The sequence below is a fragment of the Talpa europaea genome (genome assembly GCF_964194135.1).
Source record: "Talpa europaea genome assembly, chromosome: 6".
NCBI classification, from domain to species: domain Eukaryota; kingdom Metazoa; phylum Chordata; class Mammalia; order Eulipotyphla; family Talpidae; genus Talpa; species Talpa europaea.
Window position 1 is genome coordinate 113,796,972 of NC_140072.1, and position 23,741 is coordinate 113,820,712.

At 39.8% G+C, this 23,741-nt stretch overlaps 1 protein-coding gene across 1 annotated transcript; it reads right to left on the reverse strand.

Moving 5' to 3' along the window:
- Window positions 1–10,712: 10,712 nt before the first annotated feature.
- Window positions 10,713–22,981, reverse strand: MZT1 (mitotic spindle organizing protein 1; the record flags this gene model as incomplete). The annotated part of the gene is made up of 3 exons (XM_084234900.1): window positions 10,713–10,736; window positions 15,698–15,843; window positions 22,912–22,981. The coding sequence occupies 3 exons, from the start codon at window positions 22,979–22,981 to the stop codon at window positions 10,713–10,715; spliced, it is 240 nt and encodes a 79-aa protein (XP_084091026.1).
- Between the last annotated feature and the right edge of the window lie 760 nt (window positions 22,982–23,741).

Sequence of the window (23,741 nt, forward strand, 5' to 3'; positions counted from 1 at the left end):
CTTAGATGGGTGATTTTGGAATGTATTCATACATTTTATGTAGGAATCTGACCCAGCTTTCTAGTTGGAATTATCAATTCACAATCAATATCTTTTTTCAGTAATACTAACAGTATTACATGCTGTTGAAAATAGCAAGATGTTGGGCCTCCCCGGTGGCGCAGCAGTTGAGTGCTGGGTTGTGAAGCTACCTGCAGCCTCTGCGGCGCTGGTTCGATCCCCGGCTGCTCCTGGGCCACCGGAGGAGGGTCCCACATGGCGCGCAGACCTCTCCTGCCGCCCGCTACTCCCCTCAGCAGTGTACTTCGGTCCTTCTGCCTGTTCTGCTCCCCGCTCTGGCTCTGGTGGATTCTCTCACCCTCCCGCGCTTCTGACTGTACCCAGTGCTTGTATAAATAAATAAATAAATCTTTAAAAAAAAAAGAAAGAAAATAGCAAGATGTTAAAAAGCCAGCTGCCACCCTCATACAAGGAAGGTCCCATTGGGTGGCTCTTCTCAAAGTTCCCATAATGATCTGAATTTTCTGTCATTGGACTTCTTCCTTGTACTGATACATCTGTTATCATAAGCTTGTTGAAGGTAAGTAATCTCTCTTATTCTTTTTTATACTTGGCAACTAACATACCACTTGCACACAGCAGATGCTCAACAAATGTTTGCTGAATGAGAGAATGAGACACAGGAATTACAAAGGATAGAAAAGAAGTATTATATATCATATCCATCTTCAAGGATCTTATATTCCAGTTAGGGAAATAATTACCTAGATAATCTGCCCATAACATTCTATGCTTAATAAACATTCACTATATCTTAATAAATTACAATTAAGCAACAGCCAATTTCTATGTCCAGGAAAAATGCTACACACTTATCTAGAAGTATAAGTGTCTGTCCTAGGAGAGCATAATCAAGTGTGAGGTGATAACATCAAAAATATACTACTCATCCTGTTGGCTTTTCTGACAGTCTTAGAGTGGATGCAAAAGGTTTCTCTAAGGAAGATCTTCTTAAAAACTGGGAAATGAGGGCCTCCCCGGTGGCGCAGTGGTTGAGCACTGGGTTGCGAAGCTGCCTGCAGCCTCTGCAGTGCCGGTTCCATCCCCGGCCACCAGTGAGGGTCCCGCATGGCACACAGACCTCTCCTGCCACCTGCTGCTCCCCTCAGCAGTGTATTTCATCAGTCTGCCTGTTCTGTTCTCTGCTCTGGCTCTGGTGAATTCTCTCACCCTCCCGCGCTTCTGACTGTACCCAGTGATTGTATAAATAAATAAATAAATCTTAAAAAAAAATAACATTCTCTAAAAAAAAAACAACTGGGAAATGTCTGAAATTTTACCCTATTTGCAAGCTGAAATGTCAGTCTGACACAATTTCATGGTTGCTGACAGGAGACAGAAGACTCCTAGGTCAGAGACAATGGCAGCGGAGATTTTACATGCACATCGGTGTTCCTTGTCCACCAAGTCCCTTAGGGGTGATAAAGAGCAGCCCTAGAGGAGCCTGTGGGTTTGCATGATAGCTAAGGAAACCCCCAGTTCTCTGTTTTTGCTATTCACAATCCTGTCCAATCTTGGTCTCAGAGGGAGACCTTATCCTTATTATCCTGGTGAGTAAATGAATCTGTCCTCTCCCAAAGGAAGATGAATTGCAAGACTGATTGCAATATAAGCATTTTTTAAAAATATTTATTTATTTATTTATGCATACAAGAACTGGGGTACAGGCCAGAGGTGCAGGAAGATGAGAGGATTCACCAAAGACAGAGTGGGGAGCAGAATAGGCAGACTGACTGAAAATCACTGCTAAGGGGAGCAGCGGGCCAGTCAGAAGAGGTCTGCTGTGCCATGTGGGTTGCTCCCTGGCCAGCCGGGGATTGAGCTTGTGCTGCAGAGGTTTCCAGACAGCTTCATAGTGCTGTGCTTAACCCCTTGCGCCACCAGGGAGACCCCATATGCATTTTTGAAAGAATAACCCAGAACTTAAGTCATCACTGTTTTTCTCAGAAGATGGACAGAAACACAGAAGACCCATGGAGTACCTTCTTCCAACAGTCTTAATTTGGTTCTTGAAAATTGGGTGTAATTTGTCAAACAATAGGAAAGAACAAATGTTCTAGGAGAAAGAATTTCATGTGCACATAATTATTTCATCACAGACCTCTCTGGGCATTGGGTTATATTTATCTGTAAAATTAGAATATTAATGGCTACCTCAAAAGGGTACTGTGAATATTATAAGATAATATATGTATGGCATCCAGCCTGATTTCTGACATATAGCAAGTGCCAAACTGTTATCTCTTTCCCTAGACTACATAGGAAGTAGCTCTGAAGACTGCCCCGACTTTAAGGAAGGGTGGATGACAGGCATGTCACCAGTCATTGCAAACTTTTTAACTGAGCATCTACTATGAGTGGCACCAGGTTAGACATTACAATTGAAGTTTATAGTCTGCTAAATGGGGAAAATATGGGGAAGTAAAATTACCTTTCTTCCAACAAATAAACTTGAAAAAGCATACCTCCATAGTTTTATACAACTTCAGCTGACTAGAAACTCAGGTACTTATTGAGACATAACTTAAAATAAGTCAAATAAGCCAAAACTTAAAATAAGAACAGAGAAATAGGGCCTCCCCTGGTGGCGCAGGCGGTTGAGCACGGCGCTGTGAAGCTATACGCAGCTTCTGCAGCGCTGGTTTGATCTCAGCCGGCCAGCGAGGGTCCCACATGACGTGGCAGACCTCACCTGTCTCGCCCGCTGCTCCTCTCAGCAGTGTGTTTTATCAGTCTGCCTGTTCTGTTCCCTGCTCTGTCTCTGGTGAATCCTCTCACCTTCCCATGCATCTGGCCTGTATCCCGGTTCTTGTATAAATTAAAAAAAAAAAAAAAACAGAAATACATCAAAGCTCATTGAGAGCATGCACTCATCAACAGCGTGCTTTTTCAGGATCATCTGAAGAAGAATACTAATAATTGTAGCAAGCAAATGTAGCTAAATATTATTGCCAAATATGCATAGTTGTCAAATCATTTATTTGATAAATATTTATTGAGTATTAACTACATGTTCTGTGTAGTGGTAGGTGCTGGAATTCAAAGATCAAAAGCAGAAACTCCCTGGAGGGTGAGATGGCCCCTAAGGGAAATGAGTTTGATTTTTTCACAAGCTGGTGTCAACATTCATCTACATATGGATGGAGAGAGAAGTAGAGCAATCTAGGAGTCCTATGAATATGTATTAGATTTAAGGATGACCAGATTATTGATTCATTGAATAATCCTAAATTTGACCTTGAAGAAGAAAAGGAAATTGTTAAAAATTTTGTTTTTATCTATGAGGAGGGTAAACAAATATTATATTATAGTTGTGTTTCTGTGCGAAATATGTAATAGCACTAACATTTTTAAGAGACAAAAGACTTATAAAAACCATGCCTACTTTTGGGGTGGGGTGGGACCTGAGCATTGAACCACCATGTTAAGTCTGTTTGCTGCATTAGGATAGTGTATGAAAACGCATCTCCAGTTGGTTTTTCTGGAAGAATATGGTAGTAGTATTCTTTTCCTACCTTGTTTCTAGTGCAGTGTAGACTGAATTCCAATTCCAGGCCGTGTGTAGGGCCTCCCCAGTGGCGCAGCGGGTTGAGCACCGCATTGTGAAGCTGTCCTCAGCCTCTGCAGTGCGTGTTCAATCCTGACCTGTGAGAATCCCATATGGCGAAGCAGACCTCTCCTGATTCGCCTACTGCTCCCCTCAGCAGGGTGTTTCGGTCAGTCTGCCTGTTCTGCTCCCTGCTCTGCCTCTGGTGAATCCTCTCACCCTCCAGTGCTACTGGCCTGTACCCCAGCTCTTGTATAAAAATAAATAAATCTTTAAATAAATAAATAAATAAATAAAATCTTTCTACAGGGGCTAGATTGTGAGAAATGGCACATGCTGTTTGACAGCTGAGTGATGGGACTAAACAGGGAGAGTTAATTACACTTGACAGAAGGTATGCAAGCCAACCCAGAGAGAAGCACTCCATCCTTCGTTTTTGATTGTTACTCATGGATCATGAGACAGCCTTCAGCTCCTACTGAGTTGGCCTTATATTGGATAACCTCAGAAGAGCGTGTTGGATCCAGCAGGTCAAATTATTTAAATGACCTTAAAAAGTCTTCACCTGCCAAATTCTCCCCTACTGCCCAATGCTGTCCAGCTGACTACATTCAAGTTAAATCCTCTTCTAGGACGTGGCTTTCCCCAGAGAGGGAAGACACATTATTAGGAACACCTTAGTATGGATTCCTTTGTTCTGACCTGAGTTTGTAAAACAAGAAAGCCTGGCACAAAATGCTGAAAGTGAGAGAAGACAAGACTGAAGAAATCCCAGCTGAGAAAGCATCTTGTCTCCGCAACACGTTGTTTTCCCTTGGGGCCTCCTTGTTAACCAGATTTACTGCTAAATCCCAACATAGTTTCTTAAACCTTTCAGAAATAATGAAAGTGACAGTGCAGGATCATAATAATCCATCACAACTCCCTTCCTATCTCAGTCCTGCTAGTGGCTGCTACCTTGAAAGGTCAGGTCCACACCAGTTTTTCCTAAGACTGCCGGGTCTCCAAGGTCCTTGTGCAGAAGAAGCATTTCAATGTAAGAACAGTTCAATATAGAGAGTGCCATTTTTGTGAAATCAAAGCAGTTTTATCTTTGTTCCACACAAAATGCTTTGCTTTTTCTCTCTGAACTTGACCCTGATTGATAAGTTTTTTCCATTTCTACAAGGTAATGACAGGTGAGAGCAGGAATGGTGTTCACCCAGGACTGGAATTAATACTTATAGAGCTCTCCCTGGCTGCCCTTCTTTCCCCACAATTTTCTCTCAGTGGACTTCCAAGGAAGCTTTCATTTAGCCAGCTGTTTGCTCCTATTTTACATGATGGTTCTCAGTGTTCAGCAGGCACAAAGCTCCCTGATATTCCCATTGGGATTATCAGAAGCAACTGAGAACAATGAGATCTTTTTATGTTGAAAATAGAGATTTAAAAATTATTCATGATCCTTACTTCTAGCATTCTCATCCCCATGGGCCCCTTTCACTAATTAGCTATGCAAGTCTTTACACCAACTTAGCTACATATTAATCTTTTAGTTTTATTGGTAGGGTATCTTGATCTTCCTCCTATACATAGTATACACTTATATTTACACATTGCCTATTTCCAAAAAAAAAAAGTATATAAAAGTAACTTTAGGTCTTAGTTTAACATTAGTTCTGATTCTATTGATAAGTGCATTTCAAATTTGTCTATTCAGAATCATTGGGCCACCTCTGAAATTAAGCTACTAGTTAAGTCCAATTAATACAAAATATAAAAGTGAACATTTATGAAGCTCCTACTATGTGCTAGGTGGTGTCAAGTATTTACATCCATTATTTCCACTGAATCCTCACAACACTGTGGTTACTTATCTTCATTCTACAGATAATGAACCTGTCTTATCCTAAAGCCTGAGTTTTCTACTAAAGTATATAAATATTACGAATCTTGGGGATTACATGGATAGTGGTTTTCCAGAATACGGGATGGATACCAAAGAGCGTGATATATGAAACATTATACTTAAGATGCAGTAAATGCCACAGTGATTTCAATTTTCCATGATCTTTTAACTTCTACCTATGGAGGATTACACTGATTTTCCATTTTGATAGTCATATAAAGTTTTACTTTAAAACAAATGTATTAAGAATTTTAAAAAGTAGGGCCTCCCTGGTGGCGCAGACGGTTTTGCAGCGCACTGTGAAGCTGTTTGCAGCCTCTGCAGTGTGGGTTCGATCCCGGCCAGCTGGCAAGAATCCCACATGGTGAAGCAGACCTCTCCTGTCCCGCTCGCTGCTCCCCTCAGCAGTGTTTCATCAGTCTGCCTGTTCTGCTCCCCACTCTCGCTCTAGTGAATTCTCTCACCCCCGCGCTTCTGACTGTACCCAGTGCTTGTATAAATAATCTTTTTTAAAAAAAAAAGGATCCTGGATTGCTGACATATGATCATTTACTTTTTAATACATATGATAATCCTATAAGCAAGTCCAGTTCTGCTGTAATTCTCCGTGTTTCTCCCGGTAAGGCATCAGACATCTTCTAACTAGCAAATACAGACTAGCATTAAAAAGACCAGAGCAATCAACGTAGTTTCAATTTTCTTCTGTGCTGAATGGTGAAATTGAAATGGGTGATATTTTAGATTAGTTTGACAAACAGGGTATTCCGAGTAAATCATAAGTAGATATTTGTTTTAACAAAATTTACATTAGTTTATATAGATATTTCAATATAGAGCAGTCAGCAAATTCAAGTATAAGCTGTAGCTGTTGCAATAAAAAGTCTATTTACCGGTAGGAAAGTAGACAGACACTAGAAATTTTAACAAGACAGTTTTCCAACATTACCTCTTGGAAATACAATTAATCAGAACAGCCTTTTTAGGGCCTTGAAGTAACTGCCCACGTGTACATCTGGCAACATATTGCTTTCAGTAACAGAGGCAATGATAAACTACTTCCATCAAATATACCTACATTTCCATTGAGCCTCTGGGGGCCCACAAGACACCCCAGTATTCTTACTCTAAAAAAGTATTCTTAATACACTTCCTGAATCTATTTGGAGTTATCAGATATATCCCCATTTCCCCCCCCCCTTTTTTTTTTAACAGAACTTAAAATACTTCCTCATATATATGAACTCAACATGGAATTTAATAAACAAGAGCTATTGGGAGCTGGCATTGGGGTCCTCAAATACAACACTTTACAAAATCGATGGCTTTAACCTGTTTTAATCTTAATGATAAGGTACACACTAAATAACACCAAAGGTGATGGAAAACTAAATGTGTTTTGAGAGCAAGGGAAAGGGCAAATGACTAAAGCTATAGCATCCAAAATGAACTTCTAGTCACACATGGACATTAGAACTTAAAATGTGGCTAGTCCTTATACCATAGACAAAAATAAGACTAGGAGGGCTCAAAGCTCTAAACAAAAGAGCTAAAATTCATAGACAGTGGATGTGGCAATTAATTCCTGGATATGATACCACAAGCATAGGTGACAAAAGAGATAAATATAACTTCATCAAAATTCAAAACTTTGTGTACCAAAGAACACTATCAAGAGTGAAAAGGAGACCCACAGAATGGGAGAAAATATTTGGAAGCCATGTTATCTGATAAGGGATTAATTAATATCCTAAAATAAAGAACAATGCAACAATAAAACAAAACTTGGTCAAAGGCTTTGGACCGACATTTCTCCAAAAATATACAAACATCTGGTAAGTACATGAAAAAGATGCTCAACATCACTAATTAAGGAAATGCAAATGAAAACTACAATTAGATGATACTTTACACCTAATTAGATAGCAAATAAAGCAACAAAAACAGGAATAAGCATTGTCAGGGATATGGAAAAATCAGATCCCCAGTGCCTGGCTGGTAGAAATTTAATACGGTACAGGCACTATGGAAAACAGCATGTTAGTTCCTCAAAAAATTTAAGATGTAATTACCATGATCCACCAATATCACTTTGGGATATATATACTGAACAGATCTGAAGCAAGGACTTGAACATTATTTGTACACAAATGTTTGTAGCAGCATTATTCACAATAGCTAAAAGGTAGAAATCTAAACAAATGTCTATCAACAGATGAATGCATAAACAGCATGTTTTATAGATATATAAGGGAATATCAGTCATCTTTTAAAAGGAGTTTCTGACACAAAGCCCAACAGAAGAATTTTGAGGTCATCATACCAAGTGAAAAGAGACAGAAGTAAAAACATTGTACAGTTCCACTTACACCAAGTCCTTAGAGTAGTCAAATTCATGGAAGTAGAAAACTGTTATTCTTTTTTTGAGATGGGGAAAATATAATAAAGTTATTGCTTAATGGGTAAGAGTCTTCTGATGGTCAAAAAATTCTGGATAGTAGAAATGGTTGAATGCACAACTTAAAAATAATGGTAAAACACAGTAAAACAAAAACAGACAATTATAAATCAGAGACATCCTGCAGGGGAGGAAGAGGGAGAGGGAGGGAGGGAGGGAGGAACACAAGGGACTGAGGTGATGGTGCACGGGCATTGGTGAGGGAAATTCTATGGGGACTACACCTGAGAGCAGTGGAGGGGGCGCAAAATATTGTTTAAAAATGAACAATGATGTAAAAAATAAATTTAAAAAATGGTAAAATGTTTTGCTATGTATACTTTATCACAGTAAAAATGTGACTAGGGGTCCTCCCCGGTGGCGCAGCAGGTTGAGCCCAGCACTGTGAAGCTGCCCGCAGCCTCTGCAGCATGGGTTAATTCCTGGCCGGCCAGGGAGATACCCACATGGCATTGCAGACCTCCCTGCCTCGCCCACTACTCCCCTTAGCAGTGTCTTCAGTCCGTCTGCCTGTTCTGCTCCCTGGCCTGTCTCTGGTGAATTCTCTCACCCTCCCATGCCTCTGGCCTGTACCCCCATATAAGGTGTGAGGTATTTATTTTTTAAATAAATCTTAAAAAAAAAATAAGTGACTAGTGTGAAGAACTGAAACTTTAATTTATATGCTTAAAAACTGGTAATTTAGTCATTAACTTTTAAGTTTTGAACAAATATGTATATTTCATAACGTCTCACTATTGTAAAGAAGATCTTATTTGAAGTATAGAAAAAGTCTCAGGCCTATTTGAAAAGCCCACTCTGTTTTCAAGCCTGGGGCAATGTTAAGGTACCCATCTCCTTTCACTACTAGGCAAAAGTATTTCATTTCACATACAATTTACACTAAATTATAAAGTCTTTATGCAGTATTCAATCATAGGTAACAAGCATTTAAATATCTACAGAATTACACACAAGTTGAATTCACAGAAGCACAGAGTACATATCAATACTATCAAACTTTTTTATTTTTGTCATTGACAACACACACAACACTGTGACTGTATCATTATTTTGCTTGGTTTCCTTAAATATTACTTACATATGCATTAAAAATATATGTTTACATTTAAGAAAAGTAACACATTAAGGAAGTCCTCTGTAAACATAACTCCTTCTCAAATATATTTTCCTGCTTTGTGTTTCATACCTAAGTAACTTAATCTATAAAGTCATAAATAAAACTATTACTTCTAATGGTCAAAAAATATATACAAATACGGGAGCCTGACAAAAGTGTTCTCTTATGATTAATAAATGACAACAGGCAGTGTTTTCAGTGCTTATTATCAAATAAATGTCTATTCACAAGTTGTTATTATCCCCCAACTAGTTTTGTCAATAGACCTTCCAGTGCACTTGGTAAAGATACCATGCATTTAAAAAGTCAATAGTCCAAAGACTAGATTTTTAAAACAACAGGACAGAGGGCTGCCATTTAAATATTACTAAGACTTACTAAAACCACTTCAGCATGTCTGAAGAAGAATCCTGCTAAAGAGTGAAAGCTTGTAGTATCATTCAAATGGAAGCTAACAAAGTCTGATATTTAAGAAACAATAAAATAAAATTGAAGTTGTATTAGGCTTGAGAAAAATATTGCATTGAGAGTCTATTACAGAACAGAATCAATGTTAACCTAAATTTTCTAAAATTTATTTCAAAACACCATTCTCAGTTAAAACTTCCCAGGTGAAAAAAAGGACACACAAAAATAACCCTAGAAAGGCATGTTATAATCCCTGATAAAGAACTTTTGATTAGATTTTAATGGCTAGACATCTCCTCATTCAGAAAATATTAACATATTTTGTTGAAAGACATTTCCTACTTGGTGATCTATTAATCACTCAAGATTTATTAGTTAAGTGCTCAAATGATTTTTTTTGTAATAAATGAAAAGAATTTTTCTTGTTAGAAATGTTTCATTACACATTGTTTTTTTAGGCCATCATTTGCAGAGTATATAAACTCAAAATGAAACACATTATCAATTAATATTCTTATTAAATTTAAATGATTCAAATGACACAATACTAAGCTTAGCACTGCCATTACTTTAAAAAGTTTAAGTCTCCAAAAATTTTTTCAACTGGTTGATTTGGTTCTTATCTATTAACTGCCAAACTTTATGTTTAAAAAACTAAATATTCTTTGTTAAGGAGCAGAACAAGAAATGTTTTTCTGTTCTCATTAAAATCAAAGATTCTGATACACATAATGAATCTAAATCAAAATTCATAAATGGTGGCTGAAATCCTGACAACTTCTAGCCTAATACAACATAAATCCAGTTATTTTGCACAAGTAATTCAAAATTAATGTTTATAATGGAAATGTCAACAAGTCATAACTACTACATTACACTGATGGGCTCCACCATACTTCAACCAGGCACAGCAGATGTGCATATTGGACAGAGACTGCTCAGAAAATTAAAGCTATCAGAGCTATGAATAAAGAATACATAAATATGAAGACAGCAATGGCAAACCATTCAAGACATTTTTTAAAAAAAGTAAGATGTAACATAAAAATATCTGATAGTTCTCTGTAAGCCACTTTCCAATGATTTATAAAGCTATGGTTTTATAATTCTCTTTAAAAAGAAAATGTGTCTACACTGCTGCATGCAGTAATTTCATTGTACATTCTTGAAAACAATGCAATCTTCAAATCCTTTTGCAGAGCTTGACATAACTCATCAGGATTTCTCCAGAAAGTCAGCTTGTCGTATTTTCAGCAGCCTAGAACAAGAAAGTAAGATTCATTATAACAAAACTATAGAAAAAGAGACACCATGATGATAAATTTGTAGATATGCACTGACATTAACAAACATCTCTTCCCCCACATATATCAAACCACTTTTATCATGAGAATGCAGTGGTTTTCACTTTTTGTAGTACATCAGAACTACCTTCTAAACTTACTGCTTTGCTAACAGCAGAAAATTGTTACATTATCTTACATAGTCAATGTAAAATTACACTGCAATCTGAAAAGTAACCTATAGCAGGCCTTATTCTTTATTAGTATCTGTTTTACAGTGTTTTATTACCGTGAAAAGGAGAATTAAAAAAACCTTTCTATTATCCTTGTCAGGAAAGAAAAAAGGACCAAACAAGAATGAATGGCTAATGCTGCTTCACCTATTAACACCAAACCTTTTACTTTCCCTGATTAGTCTACAGAAGTATCCAGATACCATATCATCCACTGATACACGATCTGATCTGATGTATTTCTAAAAGGATTTTTAAAAAAATGATTTCTCGGATCTCCCTGGTGGCATAGGTTAAGTCTCAGCACTATGAAGTTATAGGCAGACACTGCAGCATGGAGCATGAGTTCGATCCCCGGCCAAGGAGCTAACCCACATGGTGCAGCAGACCTCTCCTTTCTCGCCCGCTGCTCCCCTCAGCAGTGTCTTTCAGTCAATCCTCCTGTTCTGCTTCCCACTCTGTCTCTGGTGAATCCTCTCACACCCCACTCCTGCTCTGGCCTATATCCCTATTCTTGTATGCATAAATAAAATAAATCTTTAAAAAAAAAGGATTTCTCAATATCAGATATGAAAACTATTTTAAATGCATTAAATTTTAAAAATACCTGGCAAACTTTTATATATATTTCAACTTCCTACTCAAAATTTGCTTTTAAGTTTTGTCTAAGCAAAGAGGTCTTTCATGAAAATTCCTTGCGTTATAAGGAAAACTGCAGGTAACTCAATTTTCAAAAGGGCTTAAACCATTCTCTTTAACTTGCTTTGCTACGTAGTTGACTCAGAGAACTATCCTAAACTAGCTTCTTCCCTTCTTTGGATTTACTGTTCAAGGGAATTAAAACCTAGCTTGAAAAAATGTTCTGGAAAGTTTCTTACTTTCTACTTGCCTAGTTTCTTATATTAGCTTTTATACATACCCTTTTAGTACTTCTTCCTAAGCCTACTCTGAGTATCATGGACTTTAAAGACTTGAAATAATATAAACAATTTTAGTTGCTTTTAAAATTAAAATACTTTAATGCAATTTAATTTATCCTGTCACATTCCATTTTCATACTAATTTAAGAAGTTATCTTCCAAGATAAAATGAAACAAGTATTTTCACTTAAACTAAGTAAACTATCAACCTCCTAGCATTCCTGTTACATGAATAAAGAATATAAAGTTAAAGAGGTCCCCTGAAAGGAAAAAACTAAAAGAATTTATCAAACAATTGAGACATGAAAGTACCATAGGGGCTATTATAAAGCAACAGCAGCAACAACAGCAACAATAATAAAAAACCCAAAGAGTAACAGACATGACAATTATACAATGTGGAAGAGGAGAGAAAAAGGTGACCAACCAGAACAAGTTTGAAATCAAACAGTCAAATGAGCCACAAAATGGTCCATCGTATACTAACTTCAGCAGAGCCTTTCAACAAAAATCCACAGAAGAAACACATAATACAATGGAAACTGAACCTAACAAAAAACATAAAGGATGTCAAAAAATAAACTATAAAAGTAACAAAATGGCAATAAGCACTTAATGTGTCAATAATCACTTGAAATATAAATGGATTGAACTAATCCGTCAGAAGACTGAATGGATTTCAAAACAAAGTCCAACCTTCTGTGGGTAAGAATGGCATATATTTAAAAAGACCCCAACAAAAGTGATGGAGAGGCTGCAGAAAAAGAGGAATCCTATTACATTCTTTTTTTTTTTTTTTAAAGATTTATTTATTTATACAAGCACTGGGTACAGTCAGAAGCGCAGGAGGGTGAGAGAATTCACCAGTCAGAGAAGAGAGCAGAACAGGCAGACTGACGAAGTACACTGCTGAGGGGAGCAGTGGGAAGCCGGGGAGGTCTGCGAGCCATGTGGGACCCTCACCCGGTGGCTGGGGATGGAACCGGCACTGCAGAGGCTGCGGGCAGCTTCATAGCCCAGTGCTCAACAGCTGCGCCACCGGGGAGGCCCTCCTACTACATTCTTGACAGGAATATAAACTGGTGCAGCCATTTTGGAAAGCAATTTGGATCTACCTTAAATAATTAACAATGGAAATACCTTAAGATCCAGCAATCCCACCTGTTGGCATTTACCCAAAGAACATGAAATGGCCAATTAAAAATATGGTACATTGTATATTCCACACTGATAATCGTAGCATGATTTATAATAATTAGGACATGGAAACAACCTAATACCCACTGATGGAGGACTGGATAAAGAATATGTGGTATAGTCATACTGATTATTACTGAGTCATAAGGAAAGACTAAATGTTGCCATTTACAGCAAAATAGAAGGAACTGAAGGGAATTAAGTACAGTAAAGCAAGTGACAATAAGAAACATTGGCATTTACACAGCAGACAATTCGACTAAGCAAAATACTTGCAAAAACTAGCAGACAGTAAAGGAAGTGAGGTTTCTGAGGTTAAAAGGAAAGAAGGAAGGCGGAAGGACTAAAGGGATATAAGGAGTAGTGACTGGGGGCGGGGGGATAAACTATAAACAGATAACCCAGAAAAATCATTAAAAATTTGAAAAGATACCTCACAAAGGAGAATGTCGAAACAAACAAGTAAAAACCCATTCAATCTCATTTAATACTCAGAGAATGCAAATAAGCCACATGAGACCAAACACCAAACCCAAACACATGCATCAGAATGACCAAAATTAAAGACTAGCAATAATAAGCAAGAGCATAGGCAAAGAGAGCAAGGGATAGTCATATGTTACTGGTGGGAATATCAATTAATACAATTACTTCACAAAAGTCTGGCATTATCTATTTAAGTTGAAGCGACACATTATTTAAAATCTAGCATTTTTACTGCTAGATACACACCCAACAGAAATATAAGCATACAAGTATCAAGAGACATAAACAACTATACCCACAGCCACATATTCACAATATTCATTCACAGCAGGAAAGATATAGTGTACAATGATTACGTATTACATGTACATGTGAGTGAACTGAACAAAGTAAAAGAACCCAGCAGAAAGATTATAAGTTCAAAATTTCACAAAATTAAACAGTAGTGTTTAGAGAGCCACAATTAACCAGTAAAAGAAGGTGTCTGCTGTAAAAGTCAGGGCAGAAGTTACTGGAGGGGACAGCAGGAAAGAGAAGTTGAGGTTAATGATGAGGGGAGCACAGAGGAGACTTCACGGGTGCTAGAAATGAGAGTTGTATGGATATTCTTTTTATAATACACTTCCCAAGAGTAGAATATAATTTAACCAAATGCTGCTACTTTATAGCAAGAAGAGTCTTTCCCTCCAACATCCAACAATATGTTCCTCACATGGGCCTCCCTGGTGGCGCAGCGGTTGAGCACTGGGTTGCGAGCTGCCCACAGCCTCTGCGGCGCAGGTTCGATCCCCAGCTGCTCCCCGGCCACCGGAGGAGGGTCCCACATGGCACGCAGACCTCTCCTGCCACCCACTGCTCCCCTCAGCAGTGTACTTCGGTCCTTCTGCCTGCTCTGCTCCCCGCTCTGGCTCTGGTGAATTCTCTCACCCTCCCGCGCTTCTGACTGTACCCAGTGCTTGCAAAAATAAATAAATCTTTAAAAAAAAAAAATGTTCCTCACAAGTTTCTTTGTATTTTTCGCAATCATCTGTTCATAATGAGACATACATATACACACATGTATTTTCTAAGACACTTGAAACTTTCTCTGTAACTGTCCTCTCTTCTGAGCTTACCAGAATCTCCTTTTTTTTTTTTTTTTTTTTGGTGGGACCCTCGCCGGAGGCCGGGGAACAAACCGGGGCTACAGAGGCTGCAGGCAACCTCGAGGCGAAGCGCTCAAGCGCTGCGCCACCAGGGGAGGCCCCAGAATCTCCTTTAATGTCCATAATTCTACCAAAAATGTCTTCAAGGCAATCTATGCCTTTTCTATCAAGCACCTTTAAATTTTCCAATCTCTTCTCACCACCCCATTCCAAAGTCACTTCCACATTCTTAGGTGTTTCTTAAAAAGCAACACCCCACTACCCAGTAATAAACTCTGTATTAGATTTCCAAGGTTTCCATAACAAAGCACCACAGACTGGGTCAGCTGAAACAACAGAAATTTATTCTCTTAGTTCTGGAAGTTAAAAGGTCAAAATCAAGGGGTCAGCAGGGCCATGCTGTCTCTGAAGACCGAGGCAGAGGACCCTTTCTACCTTCTTCCACTCCTCTGGTGGCTGCTGACAATCCTTGGCCTTTTTTGGCTCATAGGTGCCATTACTCCTAATTCTGCCTGTTGTAACGTGGTGTGCTCCCCTCCGCACACTGGGTCCACATGGTGCTCTTTTCATCTGTCTAAATTTCCTGTCTTACAAGCACATCACTAATCATTACAATCTCATTTTAATTTGATTACTACAGCAGATACACCATTTCCAAATAAAGCCATAATCACATGTATTGGACATGAGCTTATCTTTTGGGGGGCAGATACAATTTTACCTATCACACAAAGAAAATTCTAAACACAGTTGGGGACTTCCTGGAAAAGATAACATGGTCTATAACGGCAATTTTTGTGATTTGTACGTCTGCTCCTGGTCTTCAGAATTTCTCCTGATGGTGACAGAAGCTGGTTTAATCTTGTTCAACTAGGATCTTTATATATTTCATCATTAATCATTTTCTAAACAAAAGCATGTTTAGTTAAAATGAACTAATATACAATCCTCTAACCTTTAGTGCTTCAGTGGCCTTTCGAAGTTCTTTAATAACTGATGACAAAGCTTCTGGATTAATTCCTTGTTCACAAAGTCGTACACAAATAGACAGGGTTTCCATATCTAAGCCAGTATTCAATATTCTTGAAATCTCAAGCAGAACTGAAAAGATACAGAGAAAACTTTTTGAAAAAACCTTACATATGTGCATTAATACTTTTGTTTTTAATCCACACAATACACGAACAGCATCAAAGAACTAGAATAGTATCACCAGATTTGGAAATTGACTTCTAATACTGTTTTGCCTTTACTCAGCCCTAGGAACTTAAGATATAACCTTTTGTATCTCGGTTTATATTCTACTACTCACTTACTATGCATCCAAAATGTATGCATCATTATCAAGATTATTCTATTTCTTCATTTTTTTAGTTATGATTTTACAATGTAAAACATTCCATTTTATGGAAACAGACATTATTTAAACACCATCCTATTTTGAGTTGTGTGGGTCTCATGTTTCCCCTATTAAAATATTATGATTACCAATATTATGTACTAATTTAATTTCAATAGACTAAATTCCTAGACATGAAACTGATCCGTCAGCAATACGCTGGTGGACTAGGGTTTAAGTCTCAGCACTGTCACCTCTCTGGCCTGAGTTTGATCCCCAGCCAGGGAGTTAACCCACACGGCGCAGCAAGACCTCTCCTGTCTTGCCTGCTGCTCCCCTCAGCAGTTTATTTCAGTAAATCCACCTGCTCTGCTCCCTACTCTGTCTCAGGTGAGTCCTCTCACCCTCTGCACCTCTGGCCTACACCCCAGTTCTTCTACACAAAAATAAATGCTTTTTTTAAAAAGCCTTAAAAAATGCTTATAGTTTGAGAGTATACATGTCTGTTGAATCTAGTAATAATCATTTTTTAACTTCATTTTCATAGTACTTCATTTTATTTTATTGTAGTATTGTCTTTGACATGCAAAGCACTAACACAGAGAACCAAGGATATAAATACATAGATTCAACCAAGCTTTGTTTTATGGTGGTTACTTTACTGAATGTGTTTAGAAGTTTTTAAGTCAATGGCCAACATGCTTTGCAGTTCCCTCTATCATTTTCATTTTTCTCCTGGCATTATGCTTACAAAATTATTTCCCATACAAAAGTTACATAATTCTAGCACTCTAAAGTTTACCCCATAAAGATTTGAATATCTGAATCCCTGGAATGTGGGTGAGACAGGATTTAACTTTTCTTCCCAGAAAGTCTGAAGTATTCACATTGTTAAAGGGGTCCTTTCTACTTTTTCATATCAGACAATCATTTTCATCTCTAATCATTTTCATCTCAATTTGTGTCTCTAAATAAATGTTATCCATGCTTCCACCTAACTTTCTGAGCACGTGAAAAAGTTTTAATGTCCTCATTTGCTAATTATAACATCTGTGTCAATTTTGCATGTTTTAACTGATGGAATTTTTCTCCTCACCATGGGTCATATTTTCCTGCTTTGCATACCTAATTCTTAAAATGCCAGACATTATAATTTTTTTAAGATCTATTCATTTATGCATATAAGAACTGGGGTACAGGCCAGAGGTGCAGGTGGGAAGAGGACTCACCAGAGACAGAGCAGGGAGCAGAACAAGCAGACGGATCGAAAGCATTGCTGAGGGGAGCAGCGGGCGAGACAAGAGTGGTCTGCTGCGCCATGTGGGTTGCTCCCTGGCCAGCTGGGGATTGAACTTGTGCTGCAGTGGCTGCAGATAGCTTCATAGGTTGTGTCTTAACCCCTTGTGCCACCATGGAGGCCCCCATTATAAATTTTACCTTGTTGGGTGTTGGGTATTTTCATATTTCTATACATATTCTCTAGCTTTGTTATGAGATGCAGTAATCTGGAAACTGTGTGATCCTTCTGGGTCTTCAATGAGGTAAAAACCCTTCTGGGTGCTCTGCCCATTGTCTTATGAATTATGAAGTTTCCCATTCTAGCAGGAAAAAAAGGTACTATTCTCAGTCCTGTGGAAACTGTTCTTTCCAATCATTTGGATGGTTCTTTCTCCAGCTTCTTGGGTACTCGCTCACACATGTGCTAATCAAAGTTCTGGTGAATGCAACCCTTCTATAGCTCGTCAGAATTCTCTCTGCAACTGTTTCCTCTCAGGTACTCTGTCCTGCAAACTCTTCCTGCCTTGGTCTTCCTAGACTCTAAGCTCCTTCTGCTCAACTCAGGGTGTCTACTGGGTTCTGCATGGCCCCCACCACTTATCCTGTAGTGTGGTCTGGAAACTCTGAAGGGAGCTGGGGAAACCACTGGGCTCACATTCGTTCATTGGTTTCCTGTCTGTCAGGGATCACTGTCCTTTGCTGCTGATGTCCACTGGCTTGAAAACTGTTCTGCATATTTTTCCAGGTTCTGTTGGTTATTTTGGGTAGGAGGGTAATTCCAGTCCTTGCTACACCATCTTGTTTAGAAGCTGACAGCCCTTCCCATTTGCATTTCTTCACTCCTGATAGTCCAACATACCAATACTTTGTTGTTTTTTTTCAGTTGTATCCAGACTTTTATTCATTCAGTTGTATTCAGACTTTTATTCATCTGTTGAATTTATTTTAAAAGCCCCATTTTAATAATTCTACATTTTTCCCCATAGTCATTTATCACAACTTCTAATCTTGTGGTGGTTGTTTCTGCCTTTATCTATTTGAGGTTATATTCCCATTTCAGTCATTTTTGAGACTTCTGTTTTCAAATATAAGCAGCAAAGAGTGTGCTTTCTAGAGCCAGACTACCTAGGTTCAAATTCTAATGCTATTACTTAGTAAGCAAGATGAAGTGTCAGTGACTTTATCACTCTGTAAAATGGAGATAATAAGAGTACTTATTTTATAGGAACATTATGAGGATAAAGGGCATGCTTAGAATTGTGCTTAGTATATGGTAGTGCTCAATAATAGTTAGCCATTACTACTACTTTCTCTTTTTTTTATGTTAGTTTTTTATGCTTTTCATATATCTTGGGTGCTTTATGATTTTCAGCTGAAAGTGCATCTTCCAGACTTGTCTTGGATTGGTGATGCATCCTTGGCTGTGAGATTACCTCCTATTAGCCTCAGTCCTGTAGCTCATGCCTTGTGGAAGTATCCTGGCTCCAGACCCACAAGACAAATGCATGGTGAGTCTCAATCCTTGGCCATGGCAGATGGCACATTTCTGGCCTCCAGCTTCTTTCAGGCAGGGCAGCATGCTTTGTCAGGTTTCATTCCCAATCTCCTGCTGTGGTTCCCATCTGCTCCTTTCTTTGAGGAAAACCTCTCTAATCAATGGAGATTTCCCTTTCTTGTTTTTGAACATGCCTGTGCTGATTATAGTATTTTAATATTACTTCCAGTCATTTTTATATGCATGTAGTGAGAGAGTGATCAAAATTCATTCTTTTATATGCTTGGAACAGAAAGTTGCAGCAAGTGCTAATCATTATCAATTTTCAGAGTGAAGCATCAATGTCTTTCATTCTTAGTTTTTTGTCATGCATTTTGTCATGGATTCTACTTTACTCTTATATTCTAAGAACTTAATATCTAGGATATTATTTATCTCTACTTAGCAGCCAGTTACTTTAAAGAACTATATAGAGGCTTCTAACAGTTTTGTTGTTGACTTTCTTGTATAATCACTTTACCTCCAAGTAACAGTTTTATGTCCTTTTAAGTCTTCTTTTCTACTCTTGAATTACATGCTGCCTTTCAGGTCCATTTCAGTACTACTATTTCTTCCTTTAAGCTTTCTTTTAAAATTCACATTAATCTTTACTTCCTAGCTTCATAAAATGTAATCAGTACATATTTCCGTTGTGTCTACGATGAAAGTGGCACCTCTAAGTATTTTGTGCCTATTATGCTACTGCTGGAAATTCAGCTGTGAACAAAACAGGTAGGGTCCCATTCCTCATGAACATTACAGTCTAGGAGAAGGGATAGATATTAATAACTGACTTCAGTTACTAAACGAATGAAAAAATAGCATACTTCCAAAATAACAATGGCATCTTACCTAGCTGTCCAGGAAATAGTGCTGAGGAAAGACTTATCTGAAGTAGTAACAATTAAACTTAGACTTTTAAGGGTGAATAGAAATCAACCTGACTAAAACAGAGGCAAGCACAAGAGGCAAAGATGGAGAGCCAAGAAAGTGGCTTGTACAAATTCCTATGCTAAGGAGAACTTGGTAATTCACAGATCTGAAACGCTCAGGCAATGCAATTAATCAAATCTGAGATGAAGGAATAACTGAAAGAGATTAGTGACGAGTAAGAGGTAAGGGAGGTGAAGAAAGCAAGACTAACTCCCAGGTTTCTTTCTCACATGAGCAACTAGATTGATGGTGGTAGCATGGACTGTATGTTCTGCTGACACTGCCTTGCACACTGTGGAACCCTCCTAACTCCGTTTTCTAGCTTACTGATTATAAAGTAGCACTACATTGAAGGCTCTCGTAAGGAAAAAGCTCATTACTATGAGAATAGTCAAAAACATAATTACTAGTGTAAAATTATAACTAGATGCATAAAGAAAATTTAGGCTATAATAAAAATTAAAGTAGGAACTATCAGTAAAGAGTACCTAAAATTTCAAAATGTTGGAAAGCAAAGAGGCAACTTAGTATGTTAGAGGGGAAATAGAGGTAATTGAAAGACCTATTTTAAAGAGGAAACGTAGAAAGAGAATGCTGAGGATCTAAGAATGAGAGTAGAGGATCTTATGCAAAGCCTTATATTAAATCAGAGGAGCTCAATGAGCTTCCGTTCTGAGTGAGCTGCAGAGATAAATGACCAAGTCTACCTGCTTCCTCCCTTGTCTGAAGTATCTTTATCAAAATCCTTTTATTTTATAATAAAATTAAGATGGTTTATAGCTGAGTTCTAAATCTTTGCAAATTACTGACCTTCATTAAAAGATTAAATCACTGTTAACCGATTAATACTGATGGGAGGGAGGGAGTAAGAGAATGAAGGGAAATATACTGGATCTTAAAGGAAGGTAGTCAAACTCAAAAGATTTGGTTTTCATGGACAGATTTAAGTATAGTGAAATGCCTCATTAACAGCATTTCAAATAGTGATGGTATTTGAGGAGGTCCAGCAATCGCTTAAACAAGCTCAATTTTATTTCTGGGAAGGAAGTGGGATTATAAAATAACTGCATTTAGGGCTGTTTTTTTCAGTTCAGCACATGGCCAATTATTTACAATGTGCTGCTAAGTCTACCCTCACAAACAACAGGGAAATTTTTATCTATCATTACCTTTGCAATAATGTAACTTTGCATTTTATGTGACTGTTGTGGACTCCATTATGGCATGATAGGATTTTCTGTAGGATTTAGAGTTTTAAGGAACATGACAATATGTAACTACCACACTTGGTAAATGTATACCCCTACCAACTTGGGGCCTTTTTATTTTCTGGTTTGTGGGCAAACTGAGTGTAGAGGAGCACTTACAAAAGTCTCTCAACTTTCTGCACTTTTTCAGGTTTTTACACTCTATAATCTTCATATTACACAAAGATCTGTCATTAAAAATCTTGATGATGTAACTAAATATAAACCATATGCTCTCATTTATACACCAGAGATAAAAGTTTCCTATTTAATGGGATCCTGTGCCTTTATCAGTAAAGAACTACCAAAAGCTCACATAAATAGAAAATGGACTAGAAGTGAGCTCTCCATCCCTTATGCTCCCCATCCAGGGCAAAAAAAATGCACTGGCTCCCAAGCAAAGATATAAAAACAATGTTACAAAGATATAAATACGTAAATCCAACTTTCAAAATCAAACAATCCCTGATACAGAAAAGGATGGGGTAACAAGCTGAATGTCAGCAACAAAAATTCTGCTTTTCAGAAAAACAGCAAAACAGACACTTGCTAGTGAAAAAATTAGATGCAAAGGCTCTAACACGCAAAAACTCTCTGAAAAAGCAAATAGGAGCCAATTTATTAAATGCCAGAAGGTTTATCGAAGCCTCTAAGGAAGGACTATGAGGGAAGTGGAGAAGACAAGGTAAGTGGAGCTAGAAACTAAACGGATAGGTAGATGGGGGAGCAGGATGGGGACAAAGAAAGGTCTAAGTGAGATGACATCTGACAGACCACAACAATAACTATCTTTCACTGGTGGTTTTTGATGTCTTTTTTTTTTTAAATATTCACAATAACCCCAGGAATCAGTAATCTCATTTTACAGGGGAGAAGGGTTAAAAAAAAACCAAAAAAACAATAAAACTTAAAAATGTTTAAATAGCTTGTCCAAGCTCACCACCAAGGGTATAAAGTGTCAGAGACGCATTAGAGGGTAGAGAGAGGCTAATTCCACTACTTATTTCCTCTTCCGATACAAGAGCAGGTGAGACATTCCCCGTGCCTCGAGGAGCCTGCAAAGAGGAAAATAAACCCACAGCCCCAGGACACAGGCGGCACCTGCTCCAAGATGAAATTCCAGCAATTCTAACCCAGGGGCGATGAGTTCATACATTGGGCATTAAAACACGCGTGCTTAAGTGCAAGGGACAAAGAACACAGCGGTGACCAAACACACAAGGCACTGTCCTCCCCCTAACACCTTGAGGGTCTACAGTTGGGGAGGAAGGGAGGTTGCAGTTTCGGGGGGGCTACCGTTTCAAGGGCTCCCGCAGTGCTCCCCGCTCGGGACCGTGAAGGGGCGCGCAGCACAGGGCACCGGGGCCGGGTCGAGCGAGCCGGGTGACGGCGGGGCGGGCGCGGCCGTGCGTGGCGGGGGCGCGGCACGAGGGGAACCGTGGGCGCGGCAGAGGGGGGCGCGAGGCGGGCAGGGCGCGGCGGTGGGGGGCGCGAGGCGGGCAGGGCGCGGCGGTGGGAGGCGCGAGGCGGGCAGGGCGCGGCGGAGGGGGGCGCGACGCGACGCGGACAGGGCGCGGGTCCGGCGCGGGAGGGACAGGGCGCGCCGGGCTGACGTGGGGCCGGAACGTCGCGCGCGCGCGCCAAACTACGCAGAAGCGAAGAGACAACTCTCCAAAGATGCGCCCATCAACCCTGCGGTCCTGGCGGGTCCTTGGGGAAGCTCAGAAGCTGCTGTTCGGGGCGGGAACGGGACCTGAAATCCTCCCGGGCTCCCCCCCGCCTGGGAGCCTTGCCTCTGGGGGCCCGCGGCCAGGTAGACGGGCGGAACGGGCACTCACCGTCCATGGTCTCCCTCACCGCGTTCAGGTTGGCCGCCGCCGCTGCACCGGCGCCGCCGCTGCTCGCCATGGTGCTGGCCGAGGCAGGCGGAAGGAGGGCCTGACCCGGAACTGGAGCCCCTTCCACTCTCCCGGGCAACCCCCCTCGCGTCCCCCGCTCACGCCGGGCAGGCTCCGCCCCGCGCGCTCGTCGCCGGCGTGAGGCTGCGTTGATTTGAATTTGGAGCCTCGTTACTCTGCGCGGAATGTACAGCGAGGAGTTGCCATTCGAATTTGCTACGCGGCCTCGATGCGATTGGCTGGTTCGCGGACAGCGGTGCGACGCGATTGGCCAGTCAGCCTCAGGCCCCGTGCCCTGGTTGGCCCGAAGCAGCGCGGAAGCGGGGAGTTAAAGAGTCTATGCCTGTCGTGGGAGCTGGCCTGTCCTTGCGGGAGCACCCTGGAGTCACTGTCGGGGGCTTCCTTTTTATAGCCACCCCTAGGTACGTTCTGTTCTTTGTACTTTCTGGCCTTCCCTCTTGTCCCGAATCGGAGAGCTCACTTTTCCCGGCTTTGGATCCCCCGGTTTGCTAGTCCCGGGATGAATGGGAGCAGCGAGTGAGTGGGTCCCCAAGTGTGGGGCACGAGACAGTCTGGTCTCGTAGGATTGGGGGGTGACACTGGTGTGGGTGTCCTTAACTACTCTCCAGCCAAGGAAGCCAGCTGCACTTCAACCTTCCAAGAAGTGGTTTCTTTTTCTCTAGTTATAACCCTCTTTGGCTGGAAGTAATGCAGGCCTTCTTCTATCTTGGGGGTCTTAGCGAAAGGTGGATATTTAAAGAGAGTCAACC